General features: G+C 51.0%; 1 protein-coding gene across 2 annotated transcripts in view; it reads left to right on the forward strand.

Moving 5' to 3' along the window:
* Positions 1-303: 303 nt before the first annotated feature.
* LOC105484519 (LIM homeobox 4) overlaps positions 304-19,229 on the forward strand; it is a 49,102-nt gene continuing 30,176 nt past the window's right edge. Inside the window, exon 1 of one of the 2 annotated variants that reach the window (XM_011746234.3) lies at positions 304-451. Coding sequence is in view for 1 of the 2 variants with exons in the window: in XM_011746230.3 (XP_011744532.1) it covers positions 2,067-2,142 (76 nt within the window). In the remaining variant the exon portion in view is untranslated. Of the gene's footprint in view, positions 452-1,797; positions 2,143-19,229 lie in introns of those variants that run through there. The other variant, XM_011746230.3, reaches the window with a different exon arrangement.

Here is a 19,229-nt window from a genome sequence, read left to right on the forward strand (position 1 = left end):
CCAAACGGATATTAAGAGTATAAGCACCCAGTAGTATTGGTGAGAGTACCAGTGTCCAAGTCCTTTCGCCAGTCCTGAACTCTAGGATGCCCCTCCCCCGCGTCCGTCATAATGACAAACAGAAAAAGGTGTGCACGTGTTGTTTTGTCTTGCATGTTTTTCACTGAACATGAGGCTGGCATTTCCCTGTGTTTGCTTACTAGTTATATTTCTATAGAACACATTTTGGTAAACACTAAAAATGTCACTGGGTTATTTTGCTTTTTTCTTCTTGCGTATATTATCTAGCCCACGGGAGTCACCTCGCAGGTAAACAAGGGAAGAGACGATGCCAACCCAGTACCAGGACACACAGAAGTCACTGTGACCTCATTGGAGGCAAATTCTAAGCAGCGCAGACGACCAGGCCATTCTCCCCCGTCCCATGCTCCTCCCTTACCAACCCTGAAAGGTGAGCAGGTGTCCCTTGTTTGGAGATTCCCGCCTAAGCTGAACCCCACTAGGCTGGAAGGACGCGTATGTCTGCATTTCTGGAAGGAAATGCTGTGGGGGTTGGGGGCAGGAGAGCGGCTGGGTCTTGGGGCAGACGGGGTGGGCTTCCCGCGCCTGCAGCCCGGAGGCGTCGAGCGCCCAGCGTTGGGCCTTCTGTTGTATTTCCGCCAAACTCGCGTTGAGGATAATTTGTTTTAAGCGTTTATCTCTCTACCTGTCTATGCATCTCGTAAATACAGTAAGCATCGCAAGCCCTTTCGCTGGTTAGCTCGGGCGTCCGTGTGCTCACTGCCGCCCTGCACGCATGAGGTCGGGGATGGTTCAAAGCACCCGCGGTGGCAGCCGGAGAGGCAGAGCGGGCTCTGGAGACCTAAGACAGGGCCGAGCCGGACGCCCGGTGGCAGGGCTGCCGGGGAGGCTCCCCGGCCGGGAGGCTTGGGTCCCCTGCTCTGCGGAGGAGGAGGCAAGTGCAGACTCCGGCTGCAGGCCGCGGTCTGCGGGGACGCGCGCGGGGGGCCTGCGTCCCGTCACCTCCGCGCGCTGCCCCTGGCCGCCTTCCCCAGCCGCTGCCCGCCGCGTGACTCGCGCGTTCCGGGCCGAGTACGGGCTGTCCCTGGCCCAGCCTCAGCCAGACGCGTAGGAGAGAGAGCAGGGGCTGGGAAGTGCCGGCGGGAAAGGAATTGGCCAGGGGAGAAGAGGAGGAGGAAGATGGATAGGGTCATCGATTACGGAGCGCGCTCAGTCCGGCGGAGCGAAGCCGGGGACCGAGAGCGCGCAAGGCAAAGACACCGCGACGCGGCCCTGGCCCCGGCCTCCGGGCCTCCCGACCTCCTGCCCCGCCCGGCCCCGGCTCAGAACGGAGGAGTAAGGAGGACACGAGCCACGCGGGCTTGGAACCCACGGAGACCCACAAACCCAGGACGCCGCTGTCTCCGACCACCTGCTGCCGCGGCGGGCTAGCCGCAGAATTTATACCCGGGGCGCGAGCCCGCACGGCTGGGCGGAGGCGGTGGGGGGGTGCCTGCCTGCGAGGCCCCGCCCCGCTCCCTGCCGCCCCGCCCCCCTCTGCCCCGCCGGCCTCACTCGGGGCGCCGGGACCCCCACTCCCTCCGGGGTCGGCTGCCCGCCGCCGGGTTGGGGGATGTGCCGAAGGGCGGGCCTCCCTGCGGAAAGCGACGTCACGGCCGCTCCTGCAGTGTGAATGAATCAAAACGCCTGGGTGACCGCGGCCTCCCGGGCGGCCGGCACGCGAAGGGTGGAGGGGGAGGGGGAAGGAGCGGGCGGGGGAGGGAGGAGAGGAAAAAAGCCAGAGCTGCAGCAACAGCGTCTCAACCTGGGATGTGCACCAACCCCGGAGAGCGAGATCAAAGGGACTGGAAACAGACTGGGGACTGGTGGGGGGAGGGGGCCGGCCAGCCTGTGGAATCCTCCCGGAGAAGCGGAGGGCCCGGCTTCCACTGTGACTCCAGCGGCCTGCTTGGGGTTTTAATTATTATTTTGAAATTTCTGAATCGAGCTAGAGCGAGAGAGCGAGAGATCTCCGGAGACTGCGACTCGCTGGCTCTCTCTCCGAGATGATGCAGAGTGCGACTGTCCCCGCGGAAGGGGCTGTCAAGGGGCTCCCGGAGATGCTAGGTGTGCCGATGCAACGTAAGACACCCCCCTTTCTCTCTGATTTAATTCTAACACGACAACTAGCAGCCTCAGTCGCTGCGGGGCGGGCCGGACGCCGCTCGGGGGCCGGGAGGGGCCGGCGGCTGGGGCGCAGAGGCGGTCACAGGGCAGGGGCACCGGCCAGAGTGCCTTTCAGGGGGGCAGGCTCTTGGCTGTTTGAGGCCGAATGTAAACGCCTCCTGGATCATGCTTGAGGCGAGCCGAGTACCGAACCCCGCATCTCCAGCCCAAGGCTTTTCTTGGAACGCTGGGGAGAATGCTGTTTGGGGACACCCAGGGGTACGAGCTGTAGGCCAGGCCTGAGAGCGAAGGTGGTCCCCACAAATCTTTCGACGGTGTGACGGTCAACGCTCGCGGGACCGCTAGTGCAACTTCACCCCAGCTGGCGGGAAGTTGGAGAGCGCGTCTCTCGCCCCCGGGGCTGGCGGCGGCGAAGCCCGGGCCACACTCTTAATCCCTGCAGCCCGCGCCCCGGGCGTGCGCGCCGGGTGCGTCCCCAGCCGCTACTGCCCGCGGCGCCCGCCGCGTGCGCCGCCGGAGACTGACTGCTCCTTGTGAGGGAATCTGCTCGCTGCATTCCAGCTAGCCTAGGAATGCAGGGGAGGGAGAAGCGCCCACAAGTTGTGAATTCCGGGTTCAAACCTTTGCGCACGCGAGGGCAGATGCTCAGGCTGGCTGGAGTTTGGAGAGGTAGAGACCGGGGTGTGTGGGCACTTTGCTAGCCTGCCCTTCAGCTTTCTTCCCGCGTCCGAAATTAGCAAGGCGGCGGGAGCTCGCGGCGTGTTTATCCCCAAGTCTCTCTCTGTGTGTATGGGTGTGCGCGCGCAGAAATTTTTCCCAGAGGGAATCCGTCTCTGTCCTTCACTCCTGAGCGAGAGTCCGCGAGAGGGAATCTGTGCGGAGGCCAGAACAGGTGCCCAATCGTCGCGAGCGGGCGCGCGCGGCGAGCGCCGGGGTGTCCCGCCCCTGTGGCTCGCACGCTCAGCAGGGCGCCCTGGGCACCCTGGAGAGACCAAGGAGTCCCTCGCTCCGCTTGCCAAGGGGTTTACTTCCGGCTGCGACTTCTTTAGTGGTGCGGTAGCTACATCTTCGGGGTTTACTTTAAGTAAGGACAGGCTCACCCAGGAATGGTGACTACCTACAAACTAGGGCGCACGAGCGCGCCCTCCTGCGCTTCGGGTCTCCATGGCAGGGTTTCTGTCCGGCGATACCTTGGAGGGCAGGCATATCCTGGGCTTCCCTGGGAAGTTTTTGAGAAGGAACTAGAAAAGTATAGCTTCATCCAAGCCTATTTAGATTGTTTCTTGACTGTATTCTATAGTTCTTTTTTGCGTGTTTTTGTGTCAGCTGCTGGCAAACAGTTCCACGTCTCTGGTGAGTTTACTGATAAGATGTTTTCATAGAAGGCATTGGAGATTCACTGCTCCCCACACCCCGCACACAGGCAGGGACAGAGTGGGTTCTCAGTCTCTGCAAAAACGGAAACAGAAATGCTGGCAAAGGTGCACCGAGTCCTTAAGCTGCTTGTAGCTCTGCGCTAGTGAGGAGAGTGCGTGAGTGGGGAAAGGGTGTGTGTGTGTTACTAGTGTCCTTGGTACCCAGTACGTCTGTGCTGTCATGGCTGTGGTCCGTAGGTGACCTGTCCGTTGGGACCGCAATGAAGGGCGATGGTCTCTGCTCTGACGGCCTTTCTTGTGATGAGAGACGCTCTGATTGTCTCACTTTTTGCTTCCCTTATTCAGGGACAACTTTGATGTTCGACATCAGGGAGTCGCTTTGCTAAAATGCCCAGAACTCACCGTCAGAGCTACAGTTTGCCAAGGCTGAGTCTAGGTTCACACTGTGGAAAACTTGAAGTATACAAAGGAACTTCCTCCCTGCCCCCCACCCTCACCCCCACCCCAGGGTGGCCCAGCGAGACAGTGTCTAACCTAGAGGGGGTGGTCAGTTCTCCCTTTTGTCCGAGTTTTGTGACCTTGGTTGGAGGAGGCATTGGCCAAAAGTGAGGGGCCCATTCCCTGAAGACTTCCGGATCCAGCTTTTATTTCGTCTTGGAATATGAGTGGATTGTACCCTCTCTTGGAGCACATCTGGCTGCTGGCTGTTACGCTGTTGGTGCTGGGACCAGGGGATAGGTCCCCATCACCCGCATATACACAACTATTAGCTTTCTTGGGACTGGGCCCGTGGCCTGAGAAGGGGGAAGCTCAAGGGGTCGTGGGGCCAACCCTTGGGCCTTCCAGGACAGCAGGCTCTTAAATCCTAGGGGAGGGGAGACAAAAGAAACGCTCCCCCACAGGGGTCCCTCCAGTGGCCAGCTAGAAGGTTTGGGTTTCCGCCTCAACACAGACATGTTCGCTTCTTCATCACATGGAGTCACCATGAATGGAGCACTTGGGGACACAGATCTAGGTGTCCCCAAGCTCGGTGCCTCTAGTGCCCTCCTCTAGGGGCATTTTAGAAGAAGTGATTTAAATCCAGCTTATTTCGGCGGCAGCTGGACTATTCTTTTGCTTATTTGGGGATGGGTGAGGGGCATACCCTTTAGGGAAACGTTTCCAAGTGATGTAATAATTTCCCTCTCTTCGCTGGTCTTGCTCCAGACTTGGCCTCTTCCTTGCCACTGTGTCCCCGCCTCCCGCCCCCGCAGTCTCCTGTTCGGACTAACCGTTCGCGCCATCCATCGCCCTCCTGTTTTTTTGTTTTTTGTTTTTTGTTTTACCTCGCCTTGGTCGCGCGCCCCCCGGAGCGGGCCTCGTTGCTCCGACAGCCCTACAGCTGTCCCTACGGCCCGCACCGACAGCTCGTCCCCGCCACCTCCCTCCGGGCTGTAGGGACGTCGAGATCCGAATCCTCACAGCGCCCGACCGGGGCGTGTCGGGTGCAGGTGAGGCGAGAGCCTCCCGAGCCGCCTCCAAAACTCTCTCCCCGGACCTCGGCAGTCCCTCCACGCGTCGGGGCCCTGGCTGGACGGCCCTGTCCTCTGAGGAGACGAAGAAAAGCGCGGGGCATATAGGAAGGTGGGGCGTTTTATCCGCCTCGGTTTTGACCCATCTGCCATGTAGTCTCCCCAAGCACCGAGGGAAAGGACGACGGACGCCTGCGGCCGGATCCCTGGAGGGAGAGAGGGCAGAGAAGGAGGAGCCCCGCTGGGTCTCGGCTGGGGGTGGTATTTGGAATGCAAGCCTGGGGGTCTCTGTCGCCTTCCTTGTCTCCTAAAATGCTTCCGTCAAGCTCTGGCGAACCCCGAAGCTGTAGGAAAAGGGTATTTTATTTTGTGTTTGGTAGGGTCGGGGTGAAGGACTTCCCTGGGGCTTCCCCTCCTGGGGCTCCTCCGAGGTGCGTGGGGTAAATGTCCCAGTGCAGGTAGCGTCGCGGATCCGAGTCCCCGGGGTTGTTGACCGTCCTTCCTCCAGGCCATTTCTTAAGCGGGTGAGACGGGTTCACTGCCCAAGACCAGCTCAAACGCTGGTGCTGTTCTTCCTGCCTTGTCTCCTTGTACGAGGAACACACACACACACACACACACAAATTTTGTGTGTGTGTGTATGTGTGTGTATATAATAGATTGAGATTCTATCATATTTCGAACATTCCGATACAGCAGCTGTGGGCACCATAGACCTCCCTCTCTGCGTCGCAAGAATATTCTCAGACGGGAGACAATTTTTACAGATGAGGCCAGCTGTCCCCGCCGGCAGATTCGGGCCTGATAGGTTGTGGGTTCCGATGTCCTAACTGCTAGGATCCCGTTCCAGCCCCTGGCCAGAGCTGCGCACCACATAGAAGGGAGTTTGGAGAAACCCGGGTGAGCGCGGCAGCGCCCCGCTTGGGAGAGCGGATGGCCGAGGACGCCCAAGGGGCGAGAGGGCTCCGGCCTCCTCCTTTCCAGCGCCTTGTTATCTGAGAGGCCCATGAGCACGGAGGGAAGCTTGGAAAGCCGCTGTCCCAGTGCGCTTGGCATGTGGAGTTAACTGTTAAAGCCGGACACGGAGCACGCAAGTGCAGCAGGTGAGGGGCAAAGGTCTGCAATGAGCGGTCCGCAGTGTCCCGGCAAGTCGTAAAGTCGGGACTGAGAAGAAGCAGGACCTCACTCAAGTTTATTTCCTCGCTTGGCCGAGGTCCGGGCTCGCGGAAAACCAGAGCTAGGCGGGGCTACGCAGGGCTGATCGGGAGTGGCGTCCTAGGGTCTGGAAGCGCGATCCACAGGACCTCGCTGCGACCCGGGCAGGGCTCCTCCGCCCCGCGGGCAGATGCCGGCCTGGGTGGCCCGGGGAACAGACCATGAATTCTTTAAATGAGCGTTTGCTGCGCACCCGTGGGCGGCGCACGATCCTGGGCACTCGCCCGGGAATCCTGGGCACTCGCCCGGGAATCCTGGGCGTGCTCTGGGTTTTGCGGGGCTCGCCAGTGGAGGTAGATCTGGACAGGGCGGCCCTTCGCGGGTAGCCGGCTTTGCGCTTACTGCGTCCCGCAGCCGTGGGTAAAGGTCGTAGCCCAGAAGGGGGCAAAGGAGGGACCGCCTCTCTGTCCCCCGGTGCACCGCAATAGGGGTTCCTGCGCCTTGGCCCTTTCGGTCCATCCGCCCAGCGGTTTGCGCCCGTTTTCGGAGCTTATTCTCTTAGGTGGCCCGGAGGTCCGACTGAGCTGGAATTAGTCAGGCCTGGAACCCCTTTGCTGCCCTTTAAAGTGGTGGCAGGGACTTTTCCCGCAAGGATAGGCGAGGCAGGCGCGAGTGCGACGACGCTCCCATTAAGAGGAGGCGGGGTGGAAACCTCTCTTCCTCTCCAGGCCCATTTCGTTCCAAGCATTTGGAATGACAAAATTAAACCCCAACCCCGGCGACTCGAGTCTTCTGTGACTGTTTAACCTTGGGAAAGCGATGCTCCTATTTTCGGAGGGGTTCCTCCTCCTGGGAGCGGGGAGGCCGCCGGCGGGTCCGCCCGGCCCGCGCGTTCGGCGGGTGTTCGAGTCTCAGCTTCCCGCTTGGTTCCCCCAGCTTAGTGGACCTTGACGAGCGCTGGAAACGTGTCAGGCTCCAGAGAAACAGAGTCTCTACCTAGGCGGCTGAGGATGTCAATTAAAATCGACCAGGGGAGGGAGTTGGTGGTACTGTGCGCCGCCGGGGAAGGCGAGGTGGCACGGGCCGCCGGGTGCACCCACCGCACGAGAGGCCGCGGCTGTACTGGGACCGAGTGCACCCCTGTGTCTCAGGGGGTTGGCTTTGTGCAGGATGGGACCTTATTATTTTTAGGCAGTGGGACAAATGTGTCTTTTAAAGGGATCTGAAGGGTGAAACTAATAAAGAAGGAAATGAATTACTAGAAAAGCCGTGGAGGGAGAAAACCGGGAGCGGCAGGAAGTTGAAGGAAGGACGACTGAAGCTAGGTGTATCTGCACCTGCCTCTTGACACGCCAAAAACAAAGCGGGGTTAAGGCAAGAATGTAGACTAAATGCTGTGAGGATTAGGGTAACGCGAGCCCTCAAGACGTCTCGGAGACCGCCTACAGGGCTGCAAATACCAGGGTCCATTTTAAAAAATCGAGTTGCTCCTAGAGGTGGGGTGGGGGTGGGAGAGCCGAGAAACCAGCAAAGCAATTTCTTTCCATTGAGCAGACAAAAACTTGGGCCACAGGGGCATCCTGTATTTTGAACAGTGACCCGATGACCCCGCTGGCCAGGTGTAGACAGCCTCAAGTCCTAAATATTTGCATTGTCGTAACTTCCCAGTTGCCTCGGATTTTAATGCCCTTTCACTCTGCGTTACAGTCAATTAGTGATTACTTAGCACCCGCATTAGCAGACTGAAGCCGGAGACCCCAGTGCTGGGAGGAGAGGGAGGAGCCGGGGGAAGGAGGATGGGGCTTGCAGTCCTGCAGGGATGGAACATTAGTTAACAAGAATTAACTGTTCTTTCTATTACCTGGTTATGAAATCTGCTTTGAGCTTGTTTTGGGCAGGAATGGTGGGTAGTTAGTAGATTTCTCTGGCCGGGAAACTTGTGTCTTCTTCCTATTGAAGAGTTGTAGATGGGGGGAGGGTGGGTGAAACTTGATAAAGGGACCTTGTGCCTTTTCTTTCAGTTAAGGAAATTTTTCAGGAACAGAGCTGAGGAGCTGTGGAACGCATAGGGACTTGGAACCAGTTTAGCTGAAGAGAGGACAGAAGGAGTAATATTACCCACTTTGAGAAACCCAAGGTTAGAGACAGACTGAAGCAGCAGTTTGCTGTGGCAGCACCAAATACATGACTGCATAGAATGCTGAATTTGGAGAGGGCTGGCTGGGGCGCCGTTGAGGGGGTTTTACGTTTGCAACAGTGTTTTGCCTTTCTCCCTTCCTGGAATGCGCGTTAACAATGCCCATAACAGAGATGTGGGCAAATAGAGTCCACTGCTTTTAGTAAAATTCCCTCGGGGTCTGGTGGCTTGAATTTCTCTTTCTCCCTCCTCCTCCTTCCCCTCTTCCCCCAACTTCTTCTGTCTATCCCTTCCTTCCTTTGCAGAATCTTTGCGGGGAGAAACATGGGATTGTGCAGGAATTCACGGCACAGGGCTTTTTCTCGGGGGGTCGTGTGTCCAGCAGGCTGCACGGTGGTGGACCCATCTCTCTTTCTAGGCGCCCTGGGAGGGGAGCACAGGTGCTGCCTATAGGACAGAAGCCGCCCTGGAGCTGGGCTCTTATTGTTTGTGGTAGGAAGAAATCAACTAAAATTAGATGCCACTGTGAGGTTTTACCTTATTCAGTCCTCAATTTTATAGGATCCCTGATCAAAATGGAGCACAAATCAACCATTTTGAGGCACTGCTCTTGGGGGTAGGTGGACAGTTTTGGTTTAATTGGTGAAAATGAAATGGATTGTCCCTTGGAAAATGGACTTTGGGGTTAACTGTATGAGTGGCTGACTGGAAAGTCGTCTTGGGAGGTGAGTCCTACCTCCTGCTGTAATTTCGGTGGATTTCTTTTCTCAGATCTCCCCACCCTATTCCCTCTGTCAGTCTGGGTCTAGCCACAGATGTTTTACTGCAGTACCTCACCCCCACATGTCTTTAAAGTATAATTTGCTTTAATTATGATGTTAGGGGGTTAAGGGATTGGTTCTGGGAATAGCTTAATAGAGACAAAACTTGCAGCCAAATTAATTGAAAGTTTCTTGTTATGAGGGAAACATTGCCAAACATATGGAAAATTGTTACAGAGTGAGACATCAGAAAAATACATTGTAGAGATTTAACAATGATTAAATGTGAAAATGGAGTGGAAATAGATATGTCTACAACATTTCCATATACAAACCTGGATTTGTTTAATGTAATTTTCTGTTTTATTTGCAATTACTGAGAATATTTGATATCCTACTGAAGAATACTAATTACGTGACGGTGTATCACCTAGGAAATAATCCTATCCCTGCAAATACATATTTACATTGTATATTTCATTGTTACCTCTTTATGTTAAAATATTATCCAAATTACAGCCTTAAAATGATAACATCAAAATTATCTCCAGTTTACTTTTGAATTTGCTGTTTTATTGAAGAGGTTACTATTTTTGACAAAGCCGAAAAAGAACAAAGGAGATTTTATTTTCAAAGGCACCCCAAACCACCGAATAAAGCAAACAGTAAAAGTGGGAAGGATTCTGGAAGGCAAGTGAAGGGAAAGGACGGCTTCAGGTGTGATCATTTCTGATGTGAGAAGGATTTTCTGACTTTTTTTTCTGGTTGCTAGTCATTTGTCAAGACAAACCAGAAAAAATTAGAAATTAGATAAAAAGACGTGAGTACACTGATGAATTTTTAAAAATGTCAGTGGATATGATGATAGAGGATATGATTTACCTTCAGTGTGATGCCAATTTTTAAAATTAGAATTTTTCCAGTATTTTTGTGGCTAGCCCAGCTCTCTATGTTTAATGCTGCTATCATCATGAACTACCTTGATGTTCAATGTGCCTTTTCTCTTTACGTTTGAAAGAATTAATGTTGGAATTTTGTGCTTTAGCTGTGTTATGAGATTATTACTAGGTTGTGAATATCCCTTATGAGGAATTTTATAAAAACATTTTGGAAAATTCTGTTATTGCCTCTTCAAGATATGCTGATTTAGAATAAGCAAGAATATAAAAACAGGAACTACAAACTGTTCAACAAAAATGAATGTTCTTTAATGACAAAGAGCCAGGATTGGGGGGCGGCACACACTAGATTTGTCATGGAAAACTGAGTCGTGGGCCTCAGGTTTTCCCTGTGTGGGGACTGCATGGATGAATCAGGCCTTGGTTCCTTTGGTCACAATTACCAGGTGATTTAAAAGGCAAATTGTGACCAGAAAACAGGATTTTATCATCAGCGGTGATGGTGGCTACTTTGAAATGGAAAGTTTTATTTTTGAAATATTTATCCAATAATAGACCTCTTAATTTAATTTTAATGTAACTATACGTCCGTTATAAATCTTTGACCTGGACATTTCAGAACTCAGGTATGTGTTTAGGCAGGCATGCCATAACTTGGTATATCCTGTGGTTTCACCTTGTTGATGCATTTTTAGAATTAGTCATTCCCAGACTAAATCAATGAGCCCCCCACTGACAGTATTTCCCAAGCCTGCCTTTAGAAAACCATCTTCCTTCTTTCTTACTCAGGGAACCTGAGGCAAGAGAACAGCAATGTCTGCAATTTGTTGTTTTCTCTTCCTTACGTGTGGAAAAGGAATGGAAAATTTCAAGAAAAACATTTGCATAATATTTCAACTGCGTATGCCCCACTTGGCGTCTCCTTTCAGTTAGTAGTCAGTAAAGAAACTTAACAAATAAATACAATTACACGTTTTTGGAAATATATATTGGCCAAATATTATTTGAGACAAAGCTCAAAAAACTGCTTACTTCTGGAGGGAAATCACCAGCAAAAAGGTTTTGGGCAAAAATCCCAGATGGAGGTGGCGTTGATTGAGCACAGGTGGAAGCCATCAGACCCAGAGAAAAAGAAGGTTTAGTCCTAATTCGGCCTCAACCTGTGTACCCGTAGGGAAGCCCCTTATTCTCAGAACCTTTTAAACATAGACAATGAATGTCCACTTCACAGGGTGTCTGGGGGGAGGGAATGAGCTTGCCAATTTGAAGGTACTTGACCAAGTTCGGAGTGCTGGCGGTCTTAAGGTACTCAGAGACTGGGATCACAGCTCCCATTTCACAGACACAGCCACCCTTGGGAGCACTGCTGGCTGTCCCAAGAGGATGGCCACCCGAGTGGGAATATTGTGGGGTCTGCAAACAGGGAGCCCTGCAAGTGGCTCCCATGGACCCAGCTCCTTTTCTGGAAAGCAGCAAGGAAAAACCTTGTCCTGAGCATTAGGCTGTCAAGTCAAAGCATGAAACAAAAAGAACACTTCATCCAAAAGGCAGTTAAAAAGCAAAGGGAGTTAAAAAGCAAAAGCCTCACAGGAGGCACATCAAGCTGGCGCAGCCATATGTTTGGCACATCAAAGTACAAATTTTACAAAATATTAATCTGGTCTCAGAGCACAGTTAAATAAACATTGTTCCCTTTTAAAATTATTATAATCGAGATAAGGGCTCGCTATGTTGCCCAGACTGGTCTCGAACTTCTGGGTTCAAGTAATCCTCTCACCTTGGCCTCCCAAAGTGCTGGGATTGACAGGTGTGAGCCACCGTGCCAGGCCTAAACATTATTCCTATCAGTACAAAGTAACTTAGTTTTAAAAATATTTAAGTAGCGCATCAGCATTATGATTTCAATGGAAAGATCTGAAATTCTGACTCCTTTCCCCAGAAAGGTGCCTTTTCTTAAATATATTTTAGAAGTCATTGTCAGATATGTTGGCTTTCATATTAGTCTCTTTAGTGGAATTTTTTTTCCCTTTACCCTTTTGATCTTCTGTGACCAAAGGGATAGAAAACACCATTTTTCAAATAATTAAAATCGATCAAACAAACACAAACCCTCCGTGAAATGTTTCATGGTGGCCCCTGGTTCCTTGAGAGCAGTTTCTTGGCAATGAAGAAATGTGAGTGGGGAATACAAATGCATGATATTTATTATCTCTCACCAGAGGGGTGTGGGCAGTTTGGTCTGCCACGGATCACATCAGACCTTTTGATCTCTTCCACTTCCCAGCTTTCAGAAACCACTAATGGAGGAATTTGGGGATTTAAAAATGGAATCCAGTTTCTGATGGGCCGCTCTGAAAAATAAGCATGATGTGCCCCTATCACAATGCTTCAGGTGCTTTGAGGGCTGCCTATCACGTTGTGAGTTTTAAAAGCTTCCTCGATGAAGAAGGAGATTACGGCTACTGGGGAAGGGTCTGTAGCCATTTCTTATCAAGCAAGAAATAGTCTCTTTTCCTTTGGGCATTTAGATATCTCTACGAAAAAATGCTAGAAGCCCCAAACGTTAATTTGAACCCAATCTACCCTCACCTGGATACATTACAGCAACAGTGAAGTAAGATCAGGCAGTTGTGGCCTCAACCTCCTCATTTTTACCAGCCACATGCTGGGGGAGACCAAGGTCTGGCAAATTTGTCCTCATTCTGCAGAGGAAAAAGTCTGCCAGATTTCTTTATTCCAGAAAGACTGAGCCCTTGTAATACTGCATTGTCTGCTGTTTATACTCCAGGATCAGGTTGATTAGAAAAGTGTGTGTCTTTGGAAAGCTCTAGAATTAAGGGAGTGGAAGAGAGTTCTGAGTGTTTAGGAGGGGGGTGAGGGAGGGAAAAGGTATATTGGGAAATAATGAATCATGAAGTAATTTTGATACTGCATTGTCTGCTGTTTATACTCCAGGATCATGTTGATTAGAAAAGTGTGTGTCTTCGGAACACTTTAGAATTAAGGGAGTGAAAGAGAGTTCTGAGTGTTTAGGAGGGGGGTGAGGGAGGGAAAAGGTATATTAGGAAATAATGAATCATGAAGTAATTTTGATACATGCATCTTGTTGGCAACTGGCTATTAGACCGTGAAGGAGAGAGCTAACCATTGGCCTTGGACAGTGGGACTATGGGGGCTCGGTGTTTTACATGCATTACCTGATGTGACCATAACACAGCTACCCCAAGAGTGGTATGATTATCTCCTTTTTTTTTATGAAAATCAAGGCTTGAAGACGTTAAGCAATTTGCCCAAGATCACATACAGGGTGGAATTTAGGATCTGAGCTCAGGTCTGACTAGATCTGGAATTTTTTGGCATTTGGAAGACCTAAAGGTTTGGAGATCTAAACTCTGAGCAGAACTGAAAACTTTCAAATTCTCCAAATATTTTTAAATTTTTGTTGTGTGTGTGTGTGTTTTCTTTTTGTTTTGTTTTTGTTTTTGAGACAGAGTCTTGCTCTGTTTGCCCAGACTGGAATGCAGTGATGCAATCATGGCTCACTGCAGCCTTGGACTCCTGGGCTCCAGCTATCCTCCTGCCTCGGCCTGCCTGGAGAATTTTTTTTTTTTTTACAGACGGGGTCTCACTAGGTTGCCCAGGCTGATCTCCCAGTATTTTTAAGCCTTCTCCAAAAAAGTATTTGAAACAATGTTTCTACTTCCCTCTGCTTTTCTAGTTCACTCACTCCCTACTCTCCCTACTGCTTCAGGATTGGACAGCTCCCTCCTTCAGCTAAGCCTTCCTTTCCACAGACAGAGCTTGATTTCAGAACTGGCTTTTTTTCCAGAGTGGCAATGCCTCATCCCATGTATGAGGATGTGAGTGCATGTGTTTGTGTGTGTGTGTTTGTGTACATGTGAGTATGTGTCTTTGAGAATATGTGAATATGCATGTACATTTGTCTGTATGTATATGTGACTGTGGTACATGTGTGTGCCTTTGTATATGTAGAAATGTATGTGTCTCAAGGTGTATCTTTATTTGTGATTGTGTTTCTCTGTATGTGTATGTATGTGTCTGTGCTATGTGCATGTCTGTATATAAGTATGGTGTGGGTGTGTGTATATATATATATCTGCATGAATATTGAGTGTGTATGTGAGTGCATGTGAGGATGTCTGTATATGTTCATGCAGGTACATGTGGGCTTAGGTCTGTGCCTTGCCTATGTACCTCTGCATGACTGGGAATGCTCCGGTGGGCGGGCCTTGCAGATGGGGAGTGTATTGTTCTGTGTGGTTTAGCATTTCCAAAGATTCTTTGGCTGTTCCAGGGACATTACTTTTTTGTTTCTGAGTTTACCCTCTGCAGAGCCCCAGCAGAGAGCGTCGTCACGAAACACTTATGGGCAGATAAGAGAAAAACTTTCATTTTAAGTGAAGTGACTCCTCATATTGGGAACTGAGTTATTAGATCAAATTTTGTCCTTAGTGACTCCAAGCATCTGCATAAATTCCAGTTTTAAAGTGGAATTTTTGACATAGTAAATACTGCATGAAATACGTTGAGCTTATTGGGGATTTGGAAATTGTCTTGCCCCTTGCAAATTTTGGTTACAACTTTCTTTTCTTTCTTTCTTTCCTTCCTTCCTTCCTTCCTTCCTTCCTTCCTTCCTTCCTTCCTTCCTTCCTTCCTTCCTTCTTCCTTCCTTCCTTCCTTCCTTCTTTTTTGAGAGAGAGGGTCTTGCTCTGTCACCCAGGCTGCATTTCGGCTCACTGCAATTTCCACCTCCTGGGTTCAAGCGATTCTCATGCCTCAGCCTCCTGGGTAACTGGGATTATAGGCATGCACCACCATGCCTGGCTAATTTTTGTTTTTTTAGTAGAGACGGGATTTCACCATGTTAGCCAGGCTGGTGTCAAACTCCTGGCATCAAATGAGCTGCCCGCCTTGACTTCCTAAAGTGCCAGGATTACAGATGTGAGCCACTGCACCTCTGTAAGAAAAGGGGAGGGGAGATGGTTCTCCCCTCCTCTCCCCTGCAAGAGGAGGTCAAGGCTGTCTTCCTCAACACCTCCTCCCTCAGGAGGAGGAGATCCGGTTCATGCACCAGAACTTTATTTCTGGTAGGAAATCTAGATAAACTGTTCTGTTCAGCCTTTCTAAACTGTAAACATAATACTTTATTATAGGTTTAATTAAAAGGCTTATGTTGCTCTTTGAAAAATTTCCAGATAGTTTATATTTTTTACTAATCTAAATAATTACCTGGGGCCCACGTTGCCTGGAGTGTGGGGTCTGAGTTCACAGGTCTCCACATCCTCACAAGTAGGGATGGGCGCCATCAACAGGCAGGCACCTTGTAGCTGAAGGAGGAGATGGTGGACAGAGGCTGCTGCTTCCCGCCCTCCCCTGGACATTAGGCGTCCATCCCATATGACACATGCACACTGGATGCCTGTGTCATCTCAGTTTGTGCCTCCAACGTTTCCATTTGCCCAGCTGTTAGGGAGCTCAAGAGGCCAGTGGTCTTATAATCCCTTGTCGCTATACATGGAATCGTGTTGAGACTCTCTCTCTGCCACAATTTCCTATCTAAAACAATGACAGGCTCAAGCCAAGTAAGGGGATAGTTCAGGCCCCTTGAGCTCTCAGGCTGGGTTAGTCCATCTTCAGGAAAGCAGCAGCACAGGCTATTGGTTGGAATTCCGGCTCCCCCACTGTGGGCCTTGGACACATCGCCTGATCTCGCAAAGGCTCAGTTTCCTCAGCTGTAAAATGGGAATGGTAATTCCTCCCTCGCTGAGAGTGGTTCACTGAGGTCATACACACTCAAGCCCTGACGTGGCTCATAACAGGCTTCTGATGCCGGCGTGTACTACTGTGATTGGAATATTGGAGATCTTTTAGAGCATTTCCAAATTATCTTTGTTTAATCCCCACATCAAAATCTACAGTGGAATAGAAAAGCTTTTTAATTCTTAACTTAAAGGGCACCCTTGGTAGGCCCCTTCCATTTTTGCCAAACCAGAGGGCCCTGGTTTGGTCCGAAGGCCTCTCTGTGAGGACCTCTAGTTTGGGCAGCCCGAGTGACCCAGCGTGGATCCTCTCCTCCAAGCTCGAGGCTGAAACGGCTTGTCTGTCTGCTTTTAGTGTTGTTCCTCAACATGATGCTGTTTCTGCTTACAAGCCTCTAAAACTCCCCTGCCCGCCGTTCCCTGCATACATTAGCCCTAATGTATTCTCTCTTGAATACTCATCAGATTAAGGCTCCCACTAGATATCTTGCTCGAAATAAATTTTATGGGCATACGTCCTCACCCTCATCCCATGCATTGGTGGCTGGGAGGAGAAATATAGCCGAATCTCTCCTCAGAGGGCTGGTCAAACAACAATTAGGCAGGAATCTGCGGCCCCTCAGCCCCTCTTGCCCAGGAGCCAAGGGAGGTGCAAGGAGTTGGGCTAACTCCTGGCCCGCATGCCAAGGGCCAGCGAGGATGGTGCTTCATCTGGGTTCTCAAAGGGTTAGTTGCCCCCCGGGGCTGGGGCCCAGCTCCTGGAAATCCAGATCACACAAAGAAGCCCCTGACCTGACTCCCAGGGCAGAGGTGCGGCTGTGCCACTGGGGCATGAAGCCCTGCATGGCTCTGCCTAGCAGCCTCCTGCCACGGCTGTGCCCTGCTGTTGGGGCTCAGTGGGCACATGGCACTGCCCTGTGGCACACAGCAGGCCTTGTTCACACATTCTGCTGGCTCTGCATGCTCTTTGTCCTTAACTCACTTCCCTGAGTTGGGAGGGCTTCCTGGTTGGGTCTCCCCTCCTCTCCCCTGCAAGAAGAGGCCTGGGCAGTCCTCCCAGACACCTCCTCCCTCAGCCTTTCCGCTGCTCAGCAGACCGCAGGGGCACTGAACTCAGCTCATGCTGGAGAAACCCGCTCCCCTTTGCCCTTCATAACTCTCCTGACCTGAGCTGTCCCCTACTTTCTCCTGTTGGATCCTGGGGGCGTCACACCAAAGGAGTTCCTGGCTAACCACCCTTTATAGACTGGCGGGCTCAAGGGTCACCTCCTCATCAAGACCTTCCAGGGCCCTCCAGAGATGCCAGCCAGCCCCTGATGGGCCCTGGAGGGAGGCCAGGGGTGTGACTGAGTGAGTCCCTGCATGGGGCAGACAGGCATGGCCCCAGGCCGCTGGCATAGTTGCTGTGTGAGGCGGCCACTCGGCCTCCACGGGACAGTCATGACATTTCTGCAGGGATGCTTGTGAGGGCTCCAGGAGAAAATGCCCAGGAACATGGGTGCCTAACTTGCCTTTCCGTGGGCTTGACAGTTATCTCCTAATAGTAGGAAGCCTGTCTTGAGCACCTACTGTATACTGGGGCCTGTCCTAAAAATGGTCCCTGTATCAATCCGTTTGCTCTTCACAACAATCCTACAGGCACTACTGTCATCATCCCCCCCTTTTACAGGCGAGGAAACTGAGGCAGAGAGAGGCTAAGTTATTTGTCCAAGTTTAAAAAGCAGAGTCAGGATCCAAACCCGGGCAGCTGAGCTCCAGAATCCACATTCCCACCCCATGCCCTGCCCATCCCCTCACTGGGCGGAAATCCCTGTGGCCGTCAGGTGCTCAGTACTTTGCTGGGCACACTGGAACTCCTGGGTAAGTACTGATTGGCTGGACAATGTATTTCTCAAGGAGGAAAACTGTGGAGATAGAAAAAAAACCAAAAAGAATCCTATATATACTGGGACGATTAGCAAGTGGGACACCTGATAGTTTTCATGGGATATTTTGGTCTGAGAAAGGGAAAGGGGTCAACAGGCAAGGCATGTATACCAGGCCTGACTTCCACACAAATACTGGTGGTACTGGGGCCATGAAGGGAATAGGCTGGGGCTGGGGTTTAACTGTGCCCAAGGTTGTCACTTCTGTGTAAAGGGCTAGTGATGGCATTTGGTGATTGTCCCAATAGCCTATTTATAGGTTTTAAGTATAAATGTCTTAATAGTCAAGAAAGCCTTCTTTCTACATAGGTTTAGATGTGTTTAAAATTTTTCTTAGTACGTTGAGGGTAATTCCTTTATGTTAACACTTTTTAAATTATATCACAACCAACAAACATGATATGAATCAAAAACATGTATGAGGCCGGGCACGGTGGCTCACGCCTGTAATCCTAGCATTTTGGGAGGCCGAGGCAGGCAAATCACCTGAGGTTGGGAGTTTGAGACCAGCCTGGCCAACATAGTGAAACCCATTACTACTAAAAATACAAAAAGTAGCCGGGTGTGGTGGCACGCACCTGTAATCCCAGCTACTCAGGAGGCTGAGGCAGGAGAATCGCTTGAACCCAAGAGGTGGAGGTTGCAGTGAGCAGAGATTGTACCGCTGCACTCCAGGCTGGTCAACAGAGCGAAACTCCGTCTCAAAACAAAACAAAACAAAAAACCATGTATGATTCATGAGAGATTTGGTTTTACTGCTGTTGACATTTCGGAGTGTACAGGAGAAACTAGTGAAAAACTGTTTCAAGGTGAGCTTCTCAGACAGGATTTGATCAATTTATTATTTAGTGATAAACATCCGTGGCATTACCCTTGTCTGCCAGGCACCACGCTAGGCAGTGAGTGTTTAGACGAACAACGAGCAAAGGTGTCTTTTATAATAGGGATGGGAACCCTGGGGTTTCCAGCCTTGCGAGTGCTGTATCAGGAGGATACTCTAGGAGGCCAAACGCTTGCACTTTTATGTTTTTGTTCTTAGTACTTGTTGATTTGTCACCTTCTTTTTTTGAAAAGCACAGGGGAAAATGGCTAGCGATCCTAGCACTGTTTGTTCATCCAACCTTGGAAACCTGACCATTTTGTAGATTTTTAAACAGTCAGTGACTCAAAATACTATCAAATGCCCAAGCAATCTCTTGGAAAGATGGGATGGCGGAGAAACAGACCTCAGATAGGAAGTCACCCAGGACAGGAACCAGATGGGGTAGTGGTTAGGGTTCCGTTGCAGACAACAGAGTCCACTTTCACTATTTAAGTGAAAAGTGATTAATCATCAGGTGGCAGGTGGCTTTCAACTCAGTGGAGCCCGCTGGGTGGAGCTTCCAGGATAACTCTCAGCCCCCCGAATTGCACTGCCTCTGCCGTGACTGACCAGGACAGTGCAACACCCAACACGGCACCTCATCGCCTCCGCCATGACGCACATCAGCACAAGGGG

The sequence above is a fragment of the Macaca nemestrina genome, chromosome 1 (assembly GCF_043159975.1).
Source record: "Macaca nemestrina isolate mMacNem1 chromosome 1, mMacNem.hap1, whole genome shotgun sequence".
Taxonomy (NCBI): domain Eukaryota; kingdom Metazoa; phylum Chordata; class Mammalia; order Primates; family Cercopithecidae; genus Macaca; species Macaca nemestrina.